Source organism: Nothobranchius furzeri, chromosome 5 (genome assembly GCF_043380555.1).
Source record: "Nothobranchius furzeri strain GRZ-AD chromosome 5, NfurGRZ-RIMD1, whole genome shotgun sequence".
Taxonomy (NCBI): Eukaryota; Metazoa; Chordata; class Actinopteri; order Cyprinodontiformes; family Nothobranchiidae; genus Nothobranchius; species Nothobranchius furzeri.
In genome coordinates, this window is record NC_091745.1 from 57,446,225 (window position 1) to 57,465,767 (window position 19,543).

At 42.0% G+C, this 19,543-nt stretch overlaps 1 protein-coding gene across 1 annotated transcript in view; it reads left to right on the plus strand.

The window, feature by feature from the left end:
* Window positions 1–19,543, plus strand: part of LOC107378977 (sodium- and chloride-dependent transporter XTRP3) — a 44,054-nt gene that overhangs the window by 6,450 nt on the left and 18,061 nt on the right. The window contains exons 2-7 of the mRNA XM_015949499.3: window positions 4,506–4,646; window positions 8,284–8,375; window positions 8,484–8,711; window positions 13,593–13,703; window positions 13,813–14,054; window positions 18,521–18,683. Of these exons, the coding sequence (XP_015804985.3) occupies window positions 4,506–4,646; window positions 8,284–8,375; window positions 8,484–8,711; window positions 13,593–13,703; window positions 13,813–14,054; window positions 18,521–18,683 (977 nt within the window). The remainder of the gene's footprint in view (window positions 1–4,505; window positions 4,647–8,283; window positions 8,376–8,483; window positions 8,712–13,592; window positions 13,704–13,812; window positions 14,055–18,520; window positions 18,684–19,543) is intronic.

Here is a 19,543-nt window from a genome sequence, read left to right on the forward strand (position 1 = left end):
CTGCCTTTGATACAGTAGACCACACTATTCTTTTAACTCGTTTGAAACGGATTGGCCTCTCTGGTGCTGTTCACCGATGGTTCACTTCCTACCTCACAGACAGGACTTTTATGGTGAGTTTAGATACCTGTTCCTCCAGGGTTCATGGGATTACATGTGGTGTGCCCCAGGGTTCAGTTTTAGGCCCAGTGATTTTTAACCTTTATATGCTCCCTCTTGGCAGTGTCATCAGGGGACATGGGGTGAATTTCCATAGTTACGCTGATGATACACAGCTGTACATCTCTGTGTCCCCTGATGACACACGGCCAATGGATGCACTTTTTAACTGTATTTTAGACATCAAATCCTGGATGGCAGGAAACTTTCTCCAGCTCAACCAGGACAAAACTGAAGTTTTAGTTATCGGTCCTGAGGCCCAGAGAGAGAAACTTTTAACAAAATTACAATCACTGTCTCTTAATCCATCTTCATAAGTGAAGAACCTGGGTGTCATCTTTGACTCTGAGCTGACTTTTATCCATCATATTAAAAATATCACCAAAATAGGTTTTTATCATGTAAAGAACATCGCCCGAGTCCGCCCCATTCTCTCTCGGGCCAATACAGAGACGCTGATGCATGCTTTTATTACCAGTAGAATAGACTACTGCAATGCCCTGCTTTCTGGTCTTCCTAAAAAGAGCATCTCAGGTTTACAACTATTACAAAACTCAGCAGCACGTGTCCTGATGAAGACCAGGAGGCGGGAGCACATCACTCCAGTTTTAGAATCACTGCATTGGCTCCCCGTATGTTTCAGGATCGATTTTGAAATACTTTTAATGGTTTTTAAGTGACTTAATGGTCTTGGGCCTTCTTATCTTTCAGAACAGCTTTTACCGTATGAACCCACGCAGTCTCTGCGCTCCTCTGGCAGCCGTCTCCTTGTCATCCCTCAAGTCAGGATTCATGTTCATGACGAAGTGTCCTTCTAGTACTACGTTCCTCGCCTCTGGAACGAGCTGCCAGGGGACCTCAGAGCCATAGAGAATGTTCATGTTTTTAGAAACAGGCTCTGGACCCATCTTTTTAGCTTAGCCTTTAACTGATTACTATCACTTTTTAAATAAATAAATAAATTATTTGGGTTATTTATTCATCTATTTATTTATTTTATGTATTCTTTTTTAAACAGAGTTTTTATTTATTTACACACACACACACACACACACACACACACACACACACACACACACACACACACACACACACACACACACACACACATATGTGTGTGTTTTTAAACCATAGATTTATGATCGACATTATTTTATTATCTATATAACTTTTTATATTACAATTTTCATTTTATCTCTTATTATTTTATATTTTAACGTTAATTTAACCTTTTTCCCTTTTTCACTTTGAGTTACATTCATTGTATGATTAAGTGCTATATAAATAAAGTTTGATTTGATTTGATTTGTATCAACGGTTCAGGCTGGTGGTGGTTTAATAGTGTGGGTGACATTTTCTTGGCACACTTTGGTCCCTTTAGTACTAATTGATCATCGATGTAATGCCACAGCCTACCTGAGTGTTGTTGCTGACCATGTCCAACTCTTTATGACCACAGTGTATCCATCTTCTGATGGCTACATTCAGCAGGATAATTCACCATGCCATAAAACTCAAATCCAGAGGTGTGAAGTTGTGGCATCATCAAGTCATCACCATGTCATGTTTTTGTTCTGCTCAGCAATTAAACCAGGTGATTTCAATCAGCACAGTGAATTAACCTGGTTCAGTTGCTGAGCAGAACAAAAACACAACACGGAGATGACTTCTTGATGCCACAATGTCTCTGCTCAAATACTCAGACTGGTTTCTTGAACATGACAATGAGTTCACTGTACTACAACGGCCCCCACAGTCACCATATCTCAATCCAAGAGAGCACCTTTGGGATGTGGTGGAACGGGAGATTCGCATCATGGAAGTGCAGCTGACACATCTGCAGGAACTGCGTGATGCTATCATGCCAATATGAACCAAAATCTCTGAGGAATGTTTCCAGTACCTTGTTGAGTCTATGCCCCGTGTATGTACAGTCTATGATGCCACAAAGGATTAAGGCAGTTTTGAAGGCAAATGGGGGTCAAACCCGGTACTAGCAAGGTGTACCCAATAAAGTGTCCAGTGAGCGTAACTATTACAGTTTTCTTTTTATTTATTTCCTCCCTCCACATCAGGTGGCTCCCCTATGGACAAGCCATCACTGCTGTGACCCCTATAAAGCTCTGCAGGTCTGCTATCCAACAAATCTGTTTTGGAGACAGTATGGTTGATGCACCTTCTAAGTCTTTGTCAGATTAGCAGCTTCTTTAATCTTGGTAGGACTGTAGGTCTGGAAAGGACCTTGCTATGAGGACTCAGAGATGACAAAAGTTCTTTGAAAGCAGTTTTTTCTTTAACCAGAAGGATAAAGACCCTCGCATACAGTATAAAGTTAATTATCAGCTTCTCAACCTTTGCCTGTGTCACATGCCTCTTTGCACTAACTACTACATCACTGCGTGTTTGCTTGGAAACACCTGATTCTAAGCTAGGAGCTCACTGGAGACCTTTAGTTTGAATTAATGATCATTCTGTGAAGAAAATGTTTTCATGAGTACATCAAACAGTAACAAAGGAATAGCTTTTCTCACGATCACTATATTATGCCTTTAATAACTTAAGCTCAATTATTTAGCATAGTAAGAAATTATAATAAATACTTGTATTTTATTGATAGACAACCATTTTTTAGGTAAATTATGTTTATTATCACAAGTAAGCAAACGCCCACTGTTTAAATGTACAAAGATTTTCACTACAGTTGGAGAAAACATTAGAAAATCAAACCGGTTCTAAATCAGAAGGTGATTTTATTTGTAAAATGTTGTGTAATCGTTTTTCTTTTAGCTAATACCTCTTTTTTGAAGACATTTTATTTCATCTTTCTACATATTATACTTACAAAATAACCTTCCAACATGTTTTTTTCCATTTCTTATTTCTTTTGCATCCCAATTTATGCATCTGCCTAAATTTGTTATTGTGCACTTTCTGTAAATCCTATAAACTTCATGTCACTTCTCAAATATCACTGTGTGTGTCTCCTGTATGATATATTTAACTACAATTTTTACACCAATCATTTATCCAGGAAGATCATGAAGCTGCCCAAACTTTTCACTGTACAGTTGTTGCATGACTAGGTCCTTCAGACACAGTGAAAAGCTGCTTACTGTCTAATTCTGTAAAAGAAAACAAGATTAAAACCGCATAGGGACATTTTTAAATAATTCAAGTAGAGCCAACACAGCTGGGTAAGAAACTCAGTGTTTTAAAGGCCCTTTTAAAATACTCCAACAGTGAACCCATATCTAATTTCTGAACAGACTCTTCTGGTTTGCAACTTTCCACCAAAATCTGTAAAAGTGTAGCAGCAGATGCTGGAATGTTCCTTGGAACAGCTGAGCAATTCAGATTCACTAACTAGAGGATACATATATTCACTCACACTAAAATATTAACTCAGAAATTTGAAAAGGGTGTTTTAACCAAACATTCTACTCCTTTATTAAATAATATTGTGTTTTTTTAATTATTACTCAGTTAATGAACTTTATAATTTGATATAACTTATAAGAATTTTACATCCGTGAATCAATGTAGACAAATGTGCCAATCTGAACATCCTCTTGTTGGTATAAATTTTTGTTTAGAGCTAAAAAACCAAGTTAAAGTTGCCGAATAATCTACACCATTATTATTACATGATTGTGTCTAGGTGCCATCCTGAGCTGTGTTACTGCGCAGAGGAGGTCACTTCCAAGAAAATGTTTTCACAGACCTCTGCCTCTCCTGTAACAAAGTTGTACACATTTGTTTGATTCATATTTAATGGGATACTTTGCAACTTTTCCATATTTTTAAATAATTTTCTTGAGCCAGTATGTGCTTAAGTGACCCTTTAGAGCAGTGGTCCTAGGTGGCCTGACGGGTGAAAGGGAGGTGTACTGTCACATAGAGGGCTGGTGTAAATATCAGCCAGCAGCGCTAACCACATTTTTGGAGTGGCCCTCGGACCATTATAATTGAGGACCCCTGCTTTAGAGGGTTAATGAAAGGCCCCCCTGCCCCTATCGCCCCCTGTGGCCAGAATATTCCACTTGCAACTGCAGACAGGCACTCTGTTGGGACTTGGAAAAAGGGAGCTGACATACCTGACACTGCAGTCTGGTGCCAGCACATTTCCTGCATGTCTTAGATCATGAACACAGCTGATTTGTTTGATTTAGTGATGCTTTACTCCTGTAGATACTAATGAAGGCTGGGGAGACATTTCAACTGTTAGATTAAGATGTTAAAAAGAACGCACAGCGAGGAGATACGTTTTGCTAAAAACTAACCAGAACTGCTTAGTCTTCCTTTAAAGTAGTTTTGACGTTAGCTAATCTGTTTAATTCCACTTTCAGGGGGATTCTTGATACCTTACCTCCTCATGTTGCTCCTGGAGGGTGTGCCCTTGTTCTACTTAGAGCTTGCCATTGGTCAGAAGATGCGTTTGGGCAGCATTGGGGCTTGGACTGCAATAAACCCTTATTTAGGAGGACTTGGTAAGTTGTAATTAAATTTTAATTGTTACTCTAAAAGGTCTGTTTTTATAACACTCCACATTTAGGCCCTTATTAGTTATTAAAGTAAAGTCAAGATCATACCTCACATCAATCCTGGTGCGGAGCAGGCTGTGACGTCAAAGAAGATGGTTGTTTGTGTGTTTCTTTGAGAGCCCCTGTACAGCTGTAAAAATACATCTACACAGTAAGGATGGCCCTGAAAAGTTAAACAGAACAAACTTATTTCGTTCACAAACTTTTTAACAGTTTCAGTTTATCTGTATTGAAGTGTTTTTGAGCATTCTTTTATTAACACCTTATCTTACCTGGCCTTTGCTCAGTATACATTTACTAACTTGCAGAATCTGTCCTGCTGCTCTTCCCGTTGTGCAGCATGCACAGTTCAGCTGACATAGTTCAGCGCTGGTCCTGGTGTGAGATGTGATGTAAACAAAACATTTTTCATTTAGACTGGTGCTCCAGATGTGCCACATGTCAAACAATACCGCTACACAGAGGAACGCAGGCGGTCCATTCTTTGCAGAAAACAACACTGCAGCTTGTCTCTACTTTTTAAGCAATTAAAAATAGAAAACTTTGACTATACCTTTGTACCTTGGTTTGAATAAAGAGGCCTCTATAAAAGCATTTTACAGTTTCCTGATTAATGTTTAAAATGGACTACAAAGAAAAACATGACCACAATCCCATGTTGTGTCAGATATTTTGAGACAGATTACCAAGGTCCAACACAGCTCTTGGTAAACCAGGTCATTTAAAGGCAAATGACTCGCACTGAGACTCGTACATAACTGAGACTCTAGAGCAGAGTTATTACCAGGCCCCGAATTTAAAGGGGACAAATTCTGCAAAACCCACCTCTTGCATCCTTTTGTGGCACCACATGGTTCTCTAACACCTCTAAATGAGGAAAAGGTTGTTTTGTAAAATGATTAGTGTCATTATAGAAGGTTGTTATACCTTTGTCACATTTACTTGGCCTTCAACTTTAATCATACTTTAATCTGTCCATCTATTAAAATAATGTTGGAGGTATTTATCCACTCTGCCACATTCATATCAGAGTAGTCACAAACACTCGATATAGAATGTGAGACCTGGAAAATGATACATTGGACAGAGTGTCCTGTCCACTGAGAGGGAGGAACCTAGAGTGTAACAGAGGACGTAAGCGGAAGTGAAAGTTTCCTTTGAATGACCGTCACGGGGGCAGTTTCAAGGATCCAAGCGTGTGTCTCTGTATCATTTCTCTGTTTTTTGAATTTACTAAATCATAAGTCATTATTTAAGTTTATTTGTGACAATGTTAAAGTTTATTCCAATCAACCTTCACCTGGGTGAGGGGTCCACTCACTGGAGGATAGCCAACCAGCATACTTCTGTACCAACCTCTCGGATCAAAACTTGATGGATTTTCCTGGATGCTCTGAGCCGATTGTGCGATTGGAAATCGAGCCCAAATCTTGCGATTATCAAAGGATCCAGGTGAATAAGATTCGATATAACCTTAAAAATCAACAAGCATCACCTTTTATGTTCATCCTGAGATGGAGATTTTCAAATGCAATGACAGTGGCTTAGTTGTATTTATCAAGTTCCACTACATCAACATTTATTGTATTTTATAGACAAAAACACCATGATGTCATAGAGTTTAAGGCAGGTGGGGAATTTAGACACCATAACGCTCAGCTGTTATCTAGCAAGCTAATGCAGAGCTAACGTGTTACCCCGAGAGCAAAAATATTTGCAGTTTGGACATATTTTTTGCAGACAGTGCAACAGCCACTTGTAATGTGTGCATATTGGGCATTTCTCATGGTAGAAAAGAAAATTTCCCTTTCAGGCTGTCACCACAGCAAATCACTTCTCTCCATTTAGTCCTGCTAACTTAAAAGCAAACACCCTATTCTATACTCCCAGTTCATTCAAGCAACTCGGGCAAAAGTACAGAGCCAGCCGACATTGAAAGGTACGTTGAAATGTTTTCTTTGAGGCATGAACGGATAGCGGTACTTTGTCTTCTACTCCTTCAACAGTGCATGGTGGACTGCCCTGTTGACTGATTTCTGTCACTATGAAAGAACTTGTCACGTTGTTCTTTGCTCTGATTGGTCCCAGCACTACCAGAGAATCCGCCTCTGCAACTGAGCCCTATCAATGGGTCATGACCAGACTACATATTTACATCTATAGCATTGCTTGCCAGGCTACTTGATACCTACAACTGGACTGAAGCAAAAATTAGAATTAAGAAATAAACACAATGAAGTGGTAATAATATAGGGAGACAATAATTAGCGAAGCAGCTACTTTACACAAGTCAGTGTAGGTACTGGTCAGAGCGAGTCAGTTCAGGTGCAAACACAACCCAGGGTAATGTGACTGAAACAAAGCAGCTGGAGGGGGCAGTTCTATGATTGTTGTTCATGAGTCCACCGCAGAGGGGAAGAAGCTTTTTTTGTGGTGAGAGGTTCCGATCCATTCGGACCACAACCTATCGCCAGATGGGAGCGAGTCGAAGAGACTGTGTCCAGGGTGAGATGGGTCAGCTGTAATCCAACCTGCTCACTTCAATGTCCTGGAGGTATACAGGTCCTGTATGGAGTTTGCTGCTGGTGACCTTCTCAGCAGACTGCACAACACACTACAGTCTCTTCTTGTCCCTGGTGGTGGCTCCAGTGTACCACACGGTGATTGAAGAGGTGAGGGTGGACTTGATGACCGCATTGTAGAACTGCCTCATCAACTGTACTGATAGGTTGAATTTATTCAGCTGCCTCAGAAAGTACATCCTCTGCTGGGCCTTTTTTTATTATGGAGGTGGTGGTGGGCTCCCACTTGAGGTCCTGGGTGATGGTAGTGCCCAGGAAGTGACATGAGTCCACCATCGTGATGGGAGTGTCACACAGGGTAATGGGGAGGAGTGGCGCTGTGTGCTTCCTAAAGTCTACAACAACCTCCGCTGTCTTCTAGGTGTTAAGCATCAGGCTGTTGTGGCTGCACGAGGACACCAGCTGTTCCACCTCCATTCTGTAGGCAGACTCACCCCCATCGGATATGAGTCAGATGACGGTGGTGTCATCTGAAAACTTGATAAGCTTGACAGACTTGTGATTGGAGGTGCAGCCGTTGGTGTACAGGAAGAAGAGCAGAGGGGAGAGAACACAACCCTGAGGGGAAGCAGTGCTGAATATCCGCATATCTGAGACAATTTTCACCAGCCTCACTTGCTGCTTCCTGTTCATCAGGAAGTCAGTGATCCACCTGCAGATGGGGTCAGGCACGTTCATCTGGGACAGTTTGTCCTGGGGGATTTAATATCTTAAATAATATCTTAAATTGAAGATATCCATAGATGAACTACGAATTTAAAGCACTCTGTGATTTGATCTTGCTAACCTTGGAGACATTATTTTTGATTCACTTAAAAGCTTCCTGATGAATCATTGCCTTTTAATATTCATAAATGGGCAAAAACTGATAAATTGGGCTTCCTGGATGCATAAAAGTTGTATTCATTAGATTTAACTGCTATAATTTAAAATGTAGAAAAATAAAAGTAAATTTTCATTGAACTAACATTTGTTTCTCGTTTCCTCATATCTTGTTTTAGGTCTTGCTAGTGTTGTGACATCGGTGTATCTATGTCTCTATTACAACATCATCAATGCCTGGAGTTTCTGGTACCTGTTTCATTCATTTCAAGTGAGCTTATAAGTATTGCATTATTTTACAATATCCTACACAGTACTGGATTTTATACAGAAGGTACTTGAGGACATCTGCACCTGTCTGTGTTTGTTCTCTTTCCAGGATGCATTGCCCTGGGCAGCTTGCCCCATAAATGCAAACAGGACAGGACCCATAGAAGAGTGTGAAAGAGCTACACCTACCCAATATTTCTTCTACAGGGAAACACTTAATATCTCCTCCTCTATTGAAGAAAATGGGGGAATCCATACAGGCCAGGCATTGTGCTTCCTATTGGCGTGGTTGATTACTTATTTATTTATTGTCAAAGGAGTAAAGTCAACAGGAAAGGTAAGGAAACTCCATATCTAATATCTATTAACCATATCTTTTGAGGGAATTCTCAATTTGTCAGGGTAATAATCATTAACATTTGCTCAAAAGAAATTCATAGTTTTACTCTACGTCAGTACAACACACTGGCAACTTGAGCTAATCTGAGCCAGTTCTTACTATGTTGTTGTACACTGTGTCTTTGGTAGCTGTCATCTGGGGGAAGTGTCACGTTCAAAACAGCTGACTCAGACAGTTGTATCTAAGATATGCTGGTGTCGTGTGATGATGACTTGCTGAAAATGAGGAGTTTTGAATGATCCCCTGCTGTAGGTCCCCACTGCCCTAATCCAACACATTAGTGCTAGCAAGAGGCATTCCCATCTAACACTGTGGTCCTCTCAGCTGGACTGAAGGAGACTGAGTTGGAAATGACCGACCATTAAATAAAACATCTTATAATTAGAGCAGACTAAAGGTGCTCAGGGAGTAGAAAAATTTACTGGAACTGCCCTTTCTGAATCAGACATTTAAAAAGAGGACCAACTTCAGCTTGGTACAAAACAAGCACCAAAAGTAAATAAATACAGTTGCATTACAAATAATTTAAATTTAGTAATTAAAAATATTTCAGAACTATGCACTTTAGTAATATAGTGTAGGGTGTGTAAATATATACACACACAATCACACGCACGCAAAAATTCCCATCTTACCCTCTGTGTGTGGTTTCATCCTTCCAAGCTCGGGTCCTCCACCAGAGGCCTGGGAGTTTGAGGGTTCAGTACAGTATCTCAGCGCTTCCTAGATTTGCACTTTTCTGGAGTGAGAGATCTGATGTTTTTCCTGGGATCTGCTTTAGCCACTCCTCCCGTTTGGGGATTACTACCTGATGACCATGGGCACCACAGATGTCTACACTCTCCAGGCTTTCTCTAGTTCTTCTTTGAGGCCCTGGTTCTTCTCTAGTTTCTCATGTTCCTTTTTCCTGATGTTGCCATCACTTGGTAATGCCACATCTACCTCAACGGCTGCCCTCTGTTTTTTGTCTTGTAATCATTCCAAGCCATGCACAGATTGGCGTTTTGGCTTTGCAACCTTAGGCTAACAGTTTGGTCCATCAGCAGTTGGTGTTTGGATCTCTGGTATCTCTGCCGATCCCCTTCTGTGCTGTGCATATATATTGATCCATGTGTCCACTTATAATTGGCTGATAGTTGGATGGGACTGTACCCTTTAAAGGGTCCTTCAGGATCAGGATTTGCGCCCTTCGGCTAGCCATTCAGGTTGAGTCCCATCCTTTATCAGCTGGTACATTTGTGCTTCCAGGTGCTCATGGAGTGCAATGAGCTTCTTATGCCAGTAGGCATGGATCAAATCGGGCCCTGGTGCTGTCCACTTTGTCATACCTGAGACTCTTTCTTGGATGTCTACAGTGATGGATATTGTGTTCTTCTCAGGGTAGCCTCAGATCTATTTGCAGGGTTTGGCGCGGGACGGGCTATTGTGGACCAGCGTGTACCAGTATGGATCTGCTATTTCTGGAGAGTGTTTCTATTGCAGTTGGGCTCTCATGTCGGCAGGCAGGGTTAAACAAACCGTCATGAGTGATTTCACAAATAAGCTGTGCAGCTATTCAGTATTATTTTTGCATTAATAAATGGTTTGCAGAGCTAAAGACAAAAACAAATGCTTACCGAGACTCCACAAGTGACTCCACAAGTGACTCCGGAGTGTGGTCACTGAGTCCAAGCCAGCCTCGGTTTGCCGGTCTGTGGCTAAAAATAGCATCCTGCTCAACACTTCCATGTATTTCTCCCATTTCCAATAAATAAATAAATAATTCCACTCCTGCTGTTTCTGTCCTCTACTTTTCTGTATTGGTCTTGAATTTCTTCAGCTTGGCCCAACACCGTTCCGACATCCACTCAAATCCTTCGGCTGCCATCCGCTGTGCAAAAAAATTACTGATCGATCTAGGTCCTCCTGAGTGTGAACTCTGACGATGATGGTATGGAATGTATGGAGCTCTGAAACCTTCGAAAACTTGCTGCTACTTGCTGGCATTTTCTCACATTCGTGTACAACTAATGAAAATAAAAACAACGAAACTCTGAGGTTTGTTTTGCTTGTTGCATATAGTAACGTGTTTCTGTCCCCCAATCAGTGGACTGTGTTGATGTTCTGTCCCAACCACACCGCTCCAGAAATTTCTGGACCTACAGCAGTAGAGGTCCAAAAAAGTCCTGTGACTGGCGCAGTCTGGTTCGGTTGTCCGAACAAGTTTTACTATGGGAGCAGAAAAATTTGAGAGCCAACCCTCCCTGTTCCATGCCAAAACAGTTGGTGGAAGTGAGGCTTATGGTCTTCTGTTAGAGAGGCTAGCCACTTTGCATCACTGTTTTATGATGTCTCCATCTTCCAAATGCCATTCCAGTACTGTTTAGTGTCCAGCCTTGTGGTCTGCTCTGCTGTTATTTTCCTGCTACTGAGAGTAGACTTTAGCTGGCTGGGCAGAGAAGAGCTGGTTTGTTCGTCTGGTTCCACTCTCTCTTATGGAACTGTTTTGGTGGTTGGCCAAGGCTTACAGGTGCTGGCCAGTAAATTAGAATATCATCAAAAGGTTGAAAATATTTCAGTAATTCCATTCAAAACGTGAAACTTGTACATTATATTCATGCAATGCACACAGACCAATGTATTTCCGATGTTTATTACGTTTAATTTTGATATTTATAGGTGACAACCAATGAAAACATCAAATCTGGTATCTCAGAAAATTAGAATATTCTAAAGGCCAATGAAAAAATGTTTGTTTCTCTAATGTTGGCCAACTGAAAAGAATGAACATGAAAAGAATGTGCATGTATAGCACTCAATACTTAGTCGGGGCTCCTTTTGCCTCAATAACTGCAGTAATGCGGCGTGGCATGGACTCGATCAGTCTGTGGCACTGCTCAGGTGTTATGAGAGCCCAGGTTGCTCTGATAGTCGTCTTCAGCTCCTCTGCATTGTTGGGTCTAGCGTATTGCATCCTCCGCTTCACAATACCCCATAGATTTTCTATGGGGTTAAGGTCAGGCGAGTTTGCTGGCCAATCAAGGACAGGGATACCATGGTCCTTGAACCAGGTGCTGGTGGTTTTGGCACTGTGTGCAGGTGCCAAGTCCTGTTGAAAGGTGAAGTCTGCATCCCCATAAAGTTGGTCAGCAGCAGGAAGCATGAAGTGCTCTAAAACTTCCTGGTAGACGGCTGCATTGACCCTGGACCTCAGGAAACAGAGTGGGCCAACACCGGCAGATGACATGGCACCCCACACCATCACTGACGGTGGAAACTTTACACTGGACCTCATGCAACGTGGATTCTGTGCTTCTCCGCTCTTCCTCCAGACTCTGGGTCCTTGATTTCCAAAGGAAATGCAGAACTTGCTTTCATCAGAAAACATAACTTTGGACCACTCAGCATCAGTCCAGTCCTTTTTGTCCTTGGCCCAGGTGAGACGCTTCTTGCGCTGTTTCTTGTTCAGGAGTGGCTTGACACACGGAATGCGACACCTGAATCCCATGTCTTTCATGAGTCTCCTCGTGGTGGTTCTTGAAGCGCTGACTCCAGCTGCAGTCCACTCTTTGTGGATCTCCCCCACATTTTTGAATGGGTTTGTCGTCACAATTCTCTGCAGGGTGCGGTTATCCCTAGAGCTTGTACACTTTTTTCTACCACATTTTTTCCGTCCCTTCGCCTGTCTGTTAATGTGCTTGGACACAGAGCTCTGCGAACAGCCAGCTTCTTTAGCAATCACCTTTTGTGTCTTGCCCTCCTTGTGCAAGGTGTCAATGATTGTCTTTTGGACAGCTGTTAAGTCAGAAGTCTTCCCCATGATTGTGGTGCCTTCAAAACAAGACTGAGGGACCTTTTAAAGGCCTTTGCAGGTGTTTTGAGTAAATCAGCTGATTAGAGTGGCAGCAGGTGTCTTCTATATTCAGCCTTTTCAGAATATTCTAATTTTTTGAGATACCAAATTTGGAGTTTTCATTAGTTGTCACTTATGAATATCAAATTTAAATGTAATGAACATTGGAAATACATTGGTCTGTGTGCATTGCATGAATATAATGTACAAGTTTCACGTTTTGAATGGAATTACTGAAATATTTTCAACCTTTTGATGATATTCTAATTTACTGGCCAGCACCTGTATCTTATCTTGGTATTTTATTTTTATTGAAACTTTCTATGGAGGACCCACAGTCGTTTTCCTTGCTGCATTCAAATCTTCCAGGGTTTTTGATGGTACTTCATTCAGCCGTTGTAGTTGGCATGGAAGTGATTGATGTTCATTCAAGACATGATCTTATCTCTCAGGTGAGCTGCTTACTCGTTCAGTGTTTTCTCTCTTATTGGGGCTTCCTACCCAATCTCTGGATGGGGAGTTGTTGTTAACGTCCATCCAAATAGTATGATTAAAGCTGAAGGCCAAGTAAACCTTGTGTCCTGGCTCCCGCCTTGCCATTGCATTTGTGTTGTATCTCGTCAAGTAGAAGTTGTAATAGCAGATGTCGTTTGTGGATGTTGGAACACTGAGCTACTAGTTGTTTGGCTGTTAGTGTTGAGTGCGGGTTTCGAAGTAACCATTTTTCTCGCATTCTCAGCATGTGACCCCTCTAAATAGGGTTACTGGAGTAGTAGCATTCCAACAATTTCTCTGAGGAATTAGGTGTTCTGTGATTAGTTAGTTAGAATAGTATTTTCCTATGTATTTTTATCTTGTATTATCTTTGTTTTTGTCACTGTGCTTTTCATGTCTACTTTGAATGTTCATTTGTTCTTGAAACACGAGTTTCCTGCTGAATAAAGGCTTATTGCATTCTAATAAATTGTCTTGTGTGGCTCCTGTAGGTTGTATATTTCACGGCAACCTTTCCTTATGTGGTTCTGTTAATCTACTTGATTCGAGGCATCACTCTTCATGGAGCCATTAATGGTGTTAAATACATGTTTACACCACGGGTAAGATACTAAACATGCTGTAGGAAAACAGAAAGCTTTTAAAATATTGATGCATGCTGTTTGAATGTTATAAATTGTTGATTTTTATGTTGTATCACTTTGCTTTTAGATGGAACAGCTTGCCAATCCCACTACTTGGATCAACGCAGCGACTCAGATCTTTTTCTCTCTGGGTTTGGGCTTTGGGTCACTCATTGCTTTTGCCAGCTACAATCAGTACCACAACAATTTTGAGCGCCAGGCCATTGTCGTCTCTCTCATTAACAGTGGGACTTCTATCTTTTCCTGCATTGTCACCTTTGCCATCTATGGATTCAAAGCTACCGTAAACTACGAGAATTGCCTGGAGAGGTAGGTGTGTATTATGTGAACTTGTAAAAGTCAGGTTGCTGTGTTTGTTTCTTGTTGCGCATTGCTCTGTTTGGCCCTAGCACTGATCCATTTCATGCCGAGACAGTTCAAAAGACAACTACAGATTTCACCCCTATGAGTGAGCTGTTTAAATGGTTCATGGCCAGACTATATACACCACCTAGCCAAAAACAAATTCACCACCAAAAACAGTCAGACACAATTTTTTGGACTGCCTTTAGCTTTGATTACAGTGCACATTTGCTGTGTCATTGGTTCGATACACTTCTGCAATGTTACAAGATTTATTTCCATCCAGTGTTGCATTTTTCACCAAGATCTTGCACTGATGATGGTGGAGTCTGACCGCTGCGCAAAGCCTTCTCCAGCACAACCCAAAGATTCTCAATGGGATTAAGGTCTGGTCTCTGTGGTGACCAATCCATTGGTGAAAATGATGTCTCATGCTCCCTTAACCAGTCTTTTACTACATGAGCCTGTTACGTCCTCTATTGGTGGATATGGAGAAGGATGGGGAGTAACACAGAGGCATGTGTTTCAGTTGTGGAAATTGTAAACATTGATTTTATTAAAAGGATTTTAAAATGACAAAAAGCTCCAAATCTAAAAGTACTTAAACACATTGTTAAAATGGCCAAGGGTTTACGTTTAAAACAGACATCCGAATGCTCCCAAACATTCACAAAACAAAGTCCACTGACTTAAACACAAGTTTGGGAGCCAAGAGGTAACCAGCACTCTGGTCCCTCGTCTGTTAAAAACCTCTAAAAGCTCTTAAGCTTCTCTAAGCTTAAAGAACTAAAACCCATTTAAAAGCCATTAAAACACCAATAAATGGAGCACATGAGAGAACTGGCACAGATCCAGTCTCTCCCTTCCTCCTGGCAGCTCTCCCTTTTATGCTGCTCAGGAGGTGATCAGCCCAAGTGAGTGCAGCTGTGCAGGTAGGAAGAGGAGGCAATGCATTGATTGTCCTCTGCAGTGTCTGCTTTCTGAGGTAAACAGCAACAGCTGTTACAGAGCCCAATGAATCCTGCATTGTCATCTTGGAATATGTCCGTGCCTTCAGAGAAGAAAAAAATCCATTAATGGAACAACCTGGTCATTCTATATATTCAAGTAGTCAGCTGACCTCATTCTTGGAGCACATCCTGTTGCTGAACCTAGACCTCACCAACTGCAGCAACCGCAGATCATAGCACTGCCCCCACAGGCTTGTACAGCAGGCAATAGGCATGATGGGTGCATCACTTCATCTGCCTCTCTTCTTACCTTGATGCGCCATCACTCTGTAACAGGGTCCATCTGGACTCATCAAACCACATGGCCTTCTTTCATTGCTTAAGAGTTCAATCTTTATGCTCCATAGCAAATGGAAGCATTTTTTTTCCCAGTTTATACTTTCATTTTCATTTTAGTTGCTGGTTGGAGCTCGGCAGTGTGCCCACGTGATCGTGACACCCCTCTCTGTTGCGCCAAGGCACAATTGCCGTTTATTAGACAGACAGTTACCACTATATTACCACCAAGCAAAGATGAATGCCGAACGATTGCTGCAAAATTCGTGCATCTCCATGCCAACATAGCGCTTTGTAAGACACACCATTGCAGTAAAGGTACACTGATTTGCCAGCAGTGTGTCTTGTAAAAAGGGCTAAAGGGAGAGCCCAGACACCCTGTGGGGAAACTAATTTTGGCTGCTTCTATCTGTGATCTCATGCTTTTGGTCACTACCCAAAGCTTGTGACCATCGCTGAGGGTAGAAACATAGATCAACTGGTCAATCGAGAGCTTCGCCTTCTGGCTCAGCTCTCTTTTAACCATGACAGGCTGATACAATGCCCGCATCACTGTGGATGCAGCACCAATCCACCTATTAATGTCGCTCTCCATCTTTCCATCATTCCCTCACTCGTGAACAAGATCCCAAAATACTTAAACTCCTCCACTTGGGGAAGGACCTCCATCCCTGACCGGGAGTAGGCATTCTACCCTTTTCCGACTCAAGACCATGGACTCGAATTTAGAGGAGCTGATTCTCATCCCAGCTGCTTTACACATGACTGCAAACTGTTCCAGCAAAAGCACGAGATAACGTTCTGATGAAGCCAACTGGACCACATCATCTGCAAAAAGCAGAGACCCGATCCTCAGGCCACCAAAATGGATCCCCTCAGCACCTTGGTTGCGCCTAGAAATCCTGTCCGTCAAAGTTATGAACAGAATCGGTGGAATCCAACTCTCACCGGGAATGAGCCCAACTTCTTCCGGCAATGCTGACCAAACTCTTGACACTGGTCATACAGGGACCTAATAGACCTTACACACTAGCATCGGCTCCACTCTGCCTGGACCAGGTTGAGAATGTTCTCATTTAGGTAGCCTTTTATTTTCCCGGGCGCAACCGGACATTTTTTCAGCCCTCTTCCTGAGGAGGGCTGCTTAGAGCCGAACAGGGCTTATTGATCAAGTGAGGCCTCACGCCTCCCGAAAAACCAACCCTGTAATTGACTACACAGTGTCTATATAGTGATGTAGAAGTGCTCCAAAGCCAACAGAACAACCAGCACACCTCCATTTCTTCTAGACAAACATCATTATGTTTTCTTCAGCCTGTTGAGCGCAGAGGTGGTCTCCCAAAACGAGCCACAATCAAAGTACCAACAAAATAATAACCACTAGATTCTCCATTGTTGTTATCAATGCTATCCCACACGGATCAACTGCCTGCACTCACGACAGCTGTTTATAAACAAGTGGCGCTCATGTATGACATCACAGATATCTTCATGTCAGAAAATGTTCGCGGCAATTTTGGAGACCGCCTATATGCTCAGTCACTTCCACACTCCTATGATGTCGGAGAGGGCGTTTGTGTAATCTATTTGACTGGGCGGGGTGGAGTGGAGCTGATGCTAGTGTGTAAGGGCCATAACAGCCCATATCAGAGGGCCTGGTACCCGATACTCCCAAAGTAAACCCCCCCCCCCCCCCCCCCCCCCAATTTCTTTAATGAGTTAGGTTTTTAGCGCACATAGTTAAACAAGGATTAAGGCTCCCAGTTTATTACTTTAGATCGACCTAGATGCTAATGTAAATGCTCTGAGTGTTTTCATCCAACAGCAGGTCAGCTACAGAGTGGTCAAGATTTCTGTTAATATAAACTATAAAATATTCCACCACAAAAACCACATTTGGTCAATCAGCTGTTTCCAGCAAATAAAGAAATATCTGGACAACTTTGTTTAAAAAAAAACTGCATAAACCACTTTCTGACTTGTGTGTGTGTGTGTGTGTGTGTGTGTACGCGCGCGCGCGCGTGTGTGTGTGTGAAATTTTGGATTGGTCTTTTTACTGCTAAACCCGTTTGCATTGGTTACATTGTTGTTTATACAGTAAAGCCTGATTTATGCTTCTCCGTCTGCGTCAGTGCGGAGACACGCAACGCCATTATCCGTCCTTGCGTAGGGCTCCGGCAGGCACGCAAGTACGTACGGAGTCGAGCCCACTTTTTTAAACATCCGTCGAACGAGACGGATTACGCAAGCTTGTGATTGGTCAGGACGCCGCTGTTGTTTACAGCGCCGCCATTGCAAAGAGAGCCGAGGATAACTAGCGGCAGACACGGAGAAGCTTGAAGAATACCTCGCGAAAAAAACTAAAAATATGGACGTTTAATTCTCCCGTGACTGGAGGAGTGAAAAGATGCGCAGCAAGCGTTTTATTTGTGGATGGAAATGACAGGAAACGTGGGTTTAGAGGTGGGGAGCGCATGAAGCGGTGGGAGAATGAGAGACAAATACGTCCGTGTTAAAAGTCTCTTATATACACAAAAAACACAATATAAACACACGATCGTGGACCAATACATGACAGGATACCACAGAACAGCGCTACGCCCTCTGTGGTCCTGTCAGGCAATTGCTTTGCAACACTCCCCAGGAGACGGAGAAGTAAAAGCGCAAAACGCTTCCGTCAATCCGTGCGTGTCTGTCCCTTGCGGAGCTGACGGAGAAGCATAATCTTTTACGTTTAAATTATAAAACCCAAACCAGGTACTGAGGTTGCAAACTTGCAGAATTGTTCTTAGTTTTCTGTGTGAAACTGCACTGGCCTGGATTAAGAAATCCAATAATACTAAATCAAATAAAACCCTAAAACTAACCTAAGAACCTTGTAACATTCTGATGCATCAACTTTGAGCAGAAGGGTGAACCATGACAACGGCTTCATCGTTTATTCAAAAAGAAAGATCTGTAAAAGCAAATGAATGATACATTATTGAACTGTATTGCGGTGTTCACATGGCATGCATAGGTGGGTCAGTGGAAGAAAGGGAAGCTTTTGGACGACAAGGTTGGGAATCAGTAGCTTATGTAACAAGTGATCTGAGGGTGATTACGTTTGCATTTTAATATGATAATCCAAGTTTTTCCATCTTTTAGGACACGCACTCTGCTGCTCAATGCTTTTAGTCTGGCTGAAGACAGCATCACTATGGACAACATCTTTGAATGGGTTACAAAATTGAACACAACATATCCAGAGCAGATCGCTGATCTTCAGGACAAACTGGAAGTCTGCAACTTGGAGCGTGAACTAAACACTGTATGTTTCTCATCATCTATTTGATCACAACATGCCCTATAGGTAAAAAAAAAAAATTGTAAGTCGCTTTGGGTAAAAGCGTCTGCTAAGCACATAAACATAAACATAAACATCTATTTTACTTCTACTACAGTACTATGTTTTAAAAGATTATAATTTTTAAAGAGTGGAAATGTATTTTTTTTTCCTTTTATAAAGAATTCCCATTACAATAATTGCACTGTAATGTGAGGTATGCTGACTTTGTCCATGGCCCTGGCAACCCTGTCGGTTAGCCTGGCGACAGATGTTGATAAACATTAAAAACTAACTGATGCAGAATTCTGACAGACATAGCCAGCACACTGGGCTCCATGTGGATCATCATTACCGGGCAGGAGGCAGAGATTGTGCTGAGAGAGAAAACATAAACAAGAGTGCTAAGCTGGTTTTCACCCACATCTTAAGATGCAACCGCACAAACTGCTGCTTGTCAGTGGTTTTCTCACCAATATCAAAATCAGCCAGTGTGTATCTTCCACTCCGGTACAGTAGGTGGTGACATGCACACTTCATTTAGGCATTATTCTGCTTAGCTTATTATAGGGAGTAGGGATGCACATTTACCAAAATTTCTTTAACCGGCTATTGACAGCCCTTAACGGTTAATAGACCGGAAACCTGAAGTAGATGGGCGTGACTTAGGCTCCCTAAAGCAACACAAATAGTAAACAAATGCTGGCGGAAGTGAAGCAGGCGAAATTGAAACAGGATATGCACAATGGCCAAAAGAATGGACAACGACAATGCTGCAGCGCAGCTTATTTAGTACATACTCTACTGTATCTTCAACACATTCTCACACCCAAAGCGTCAAAATA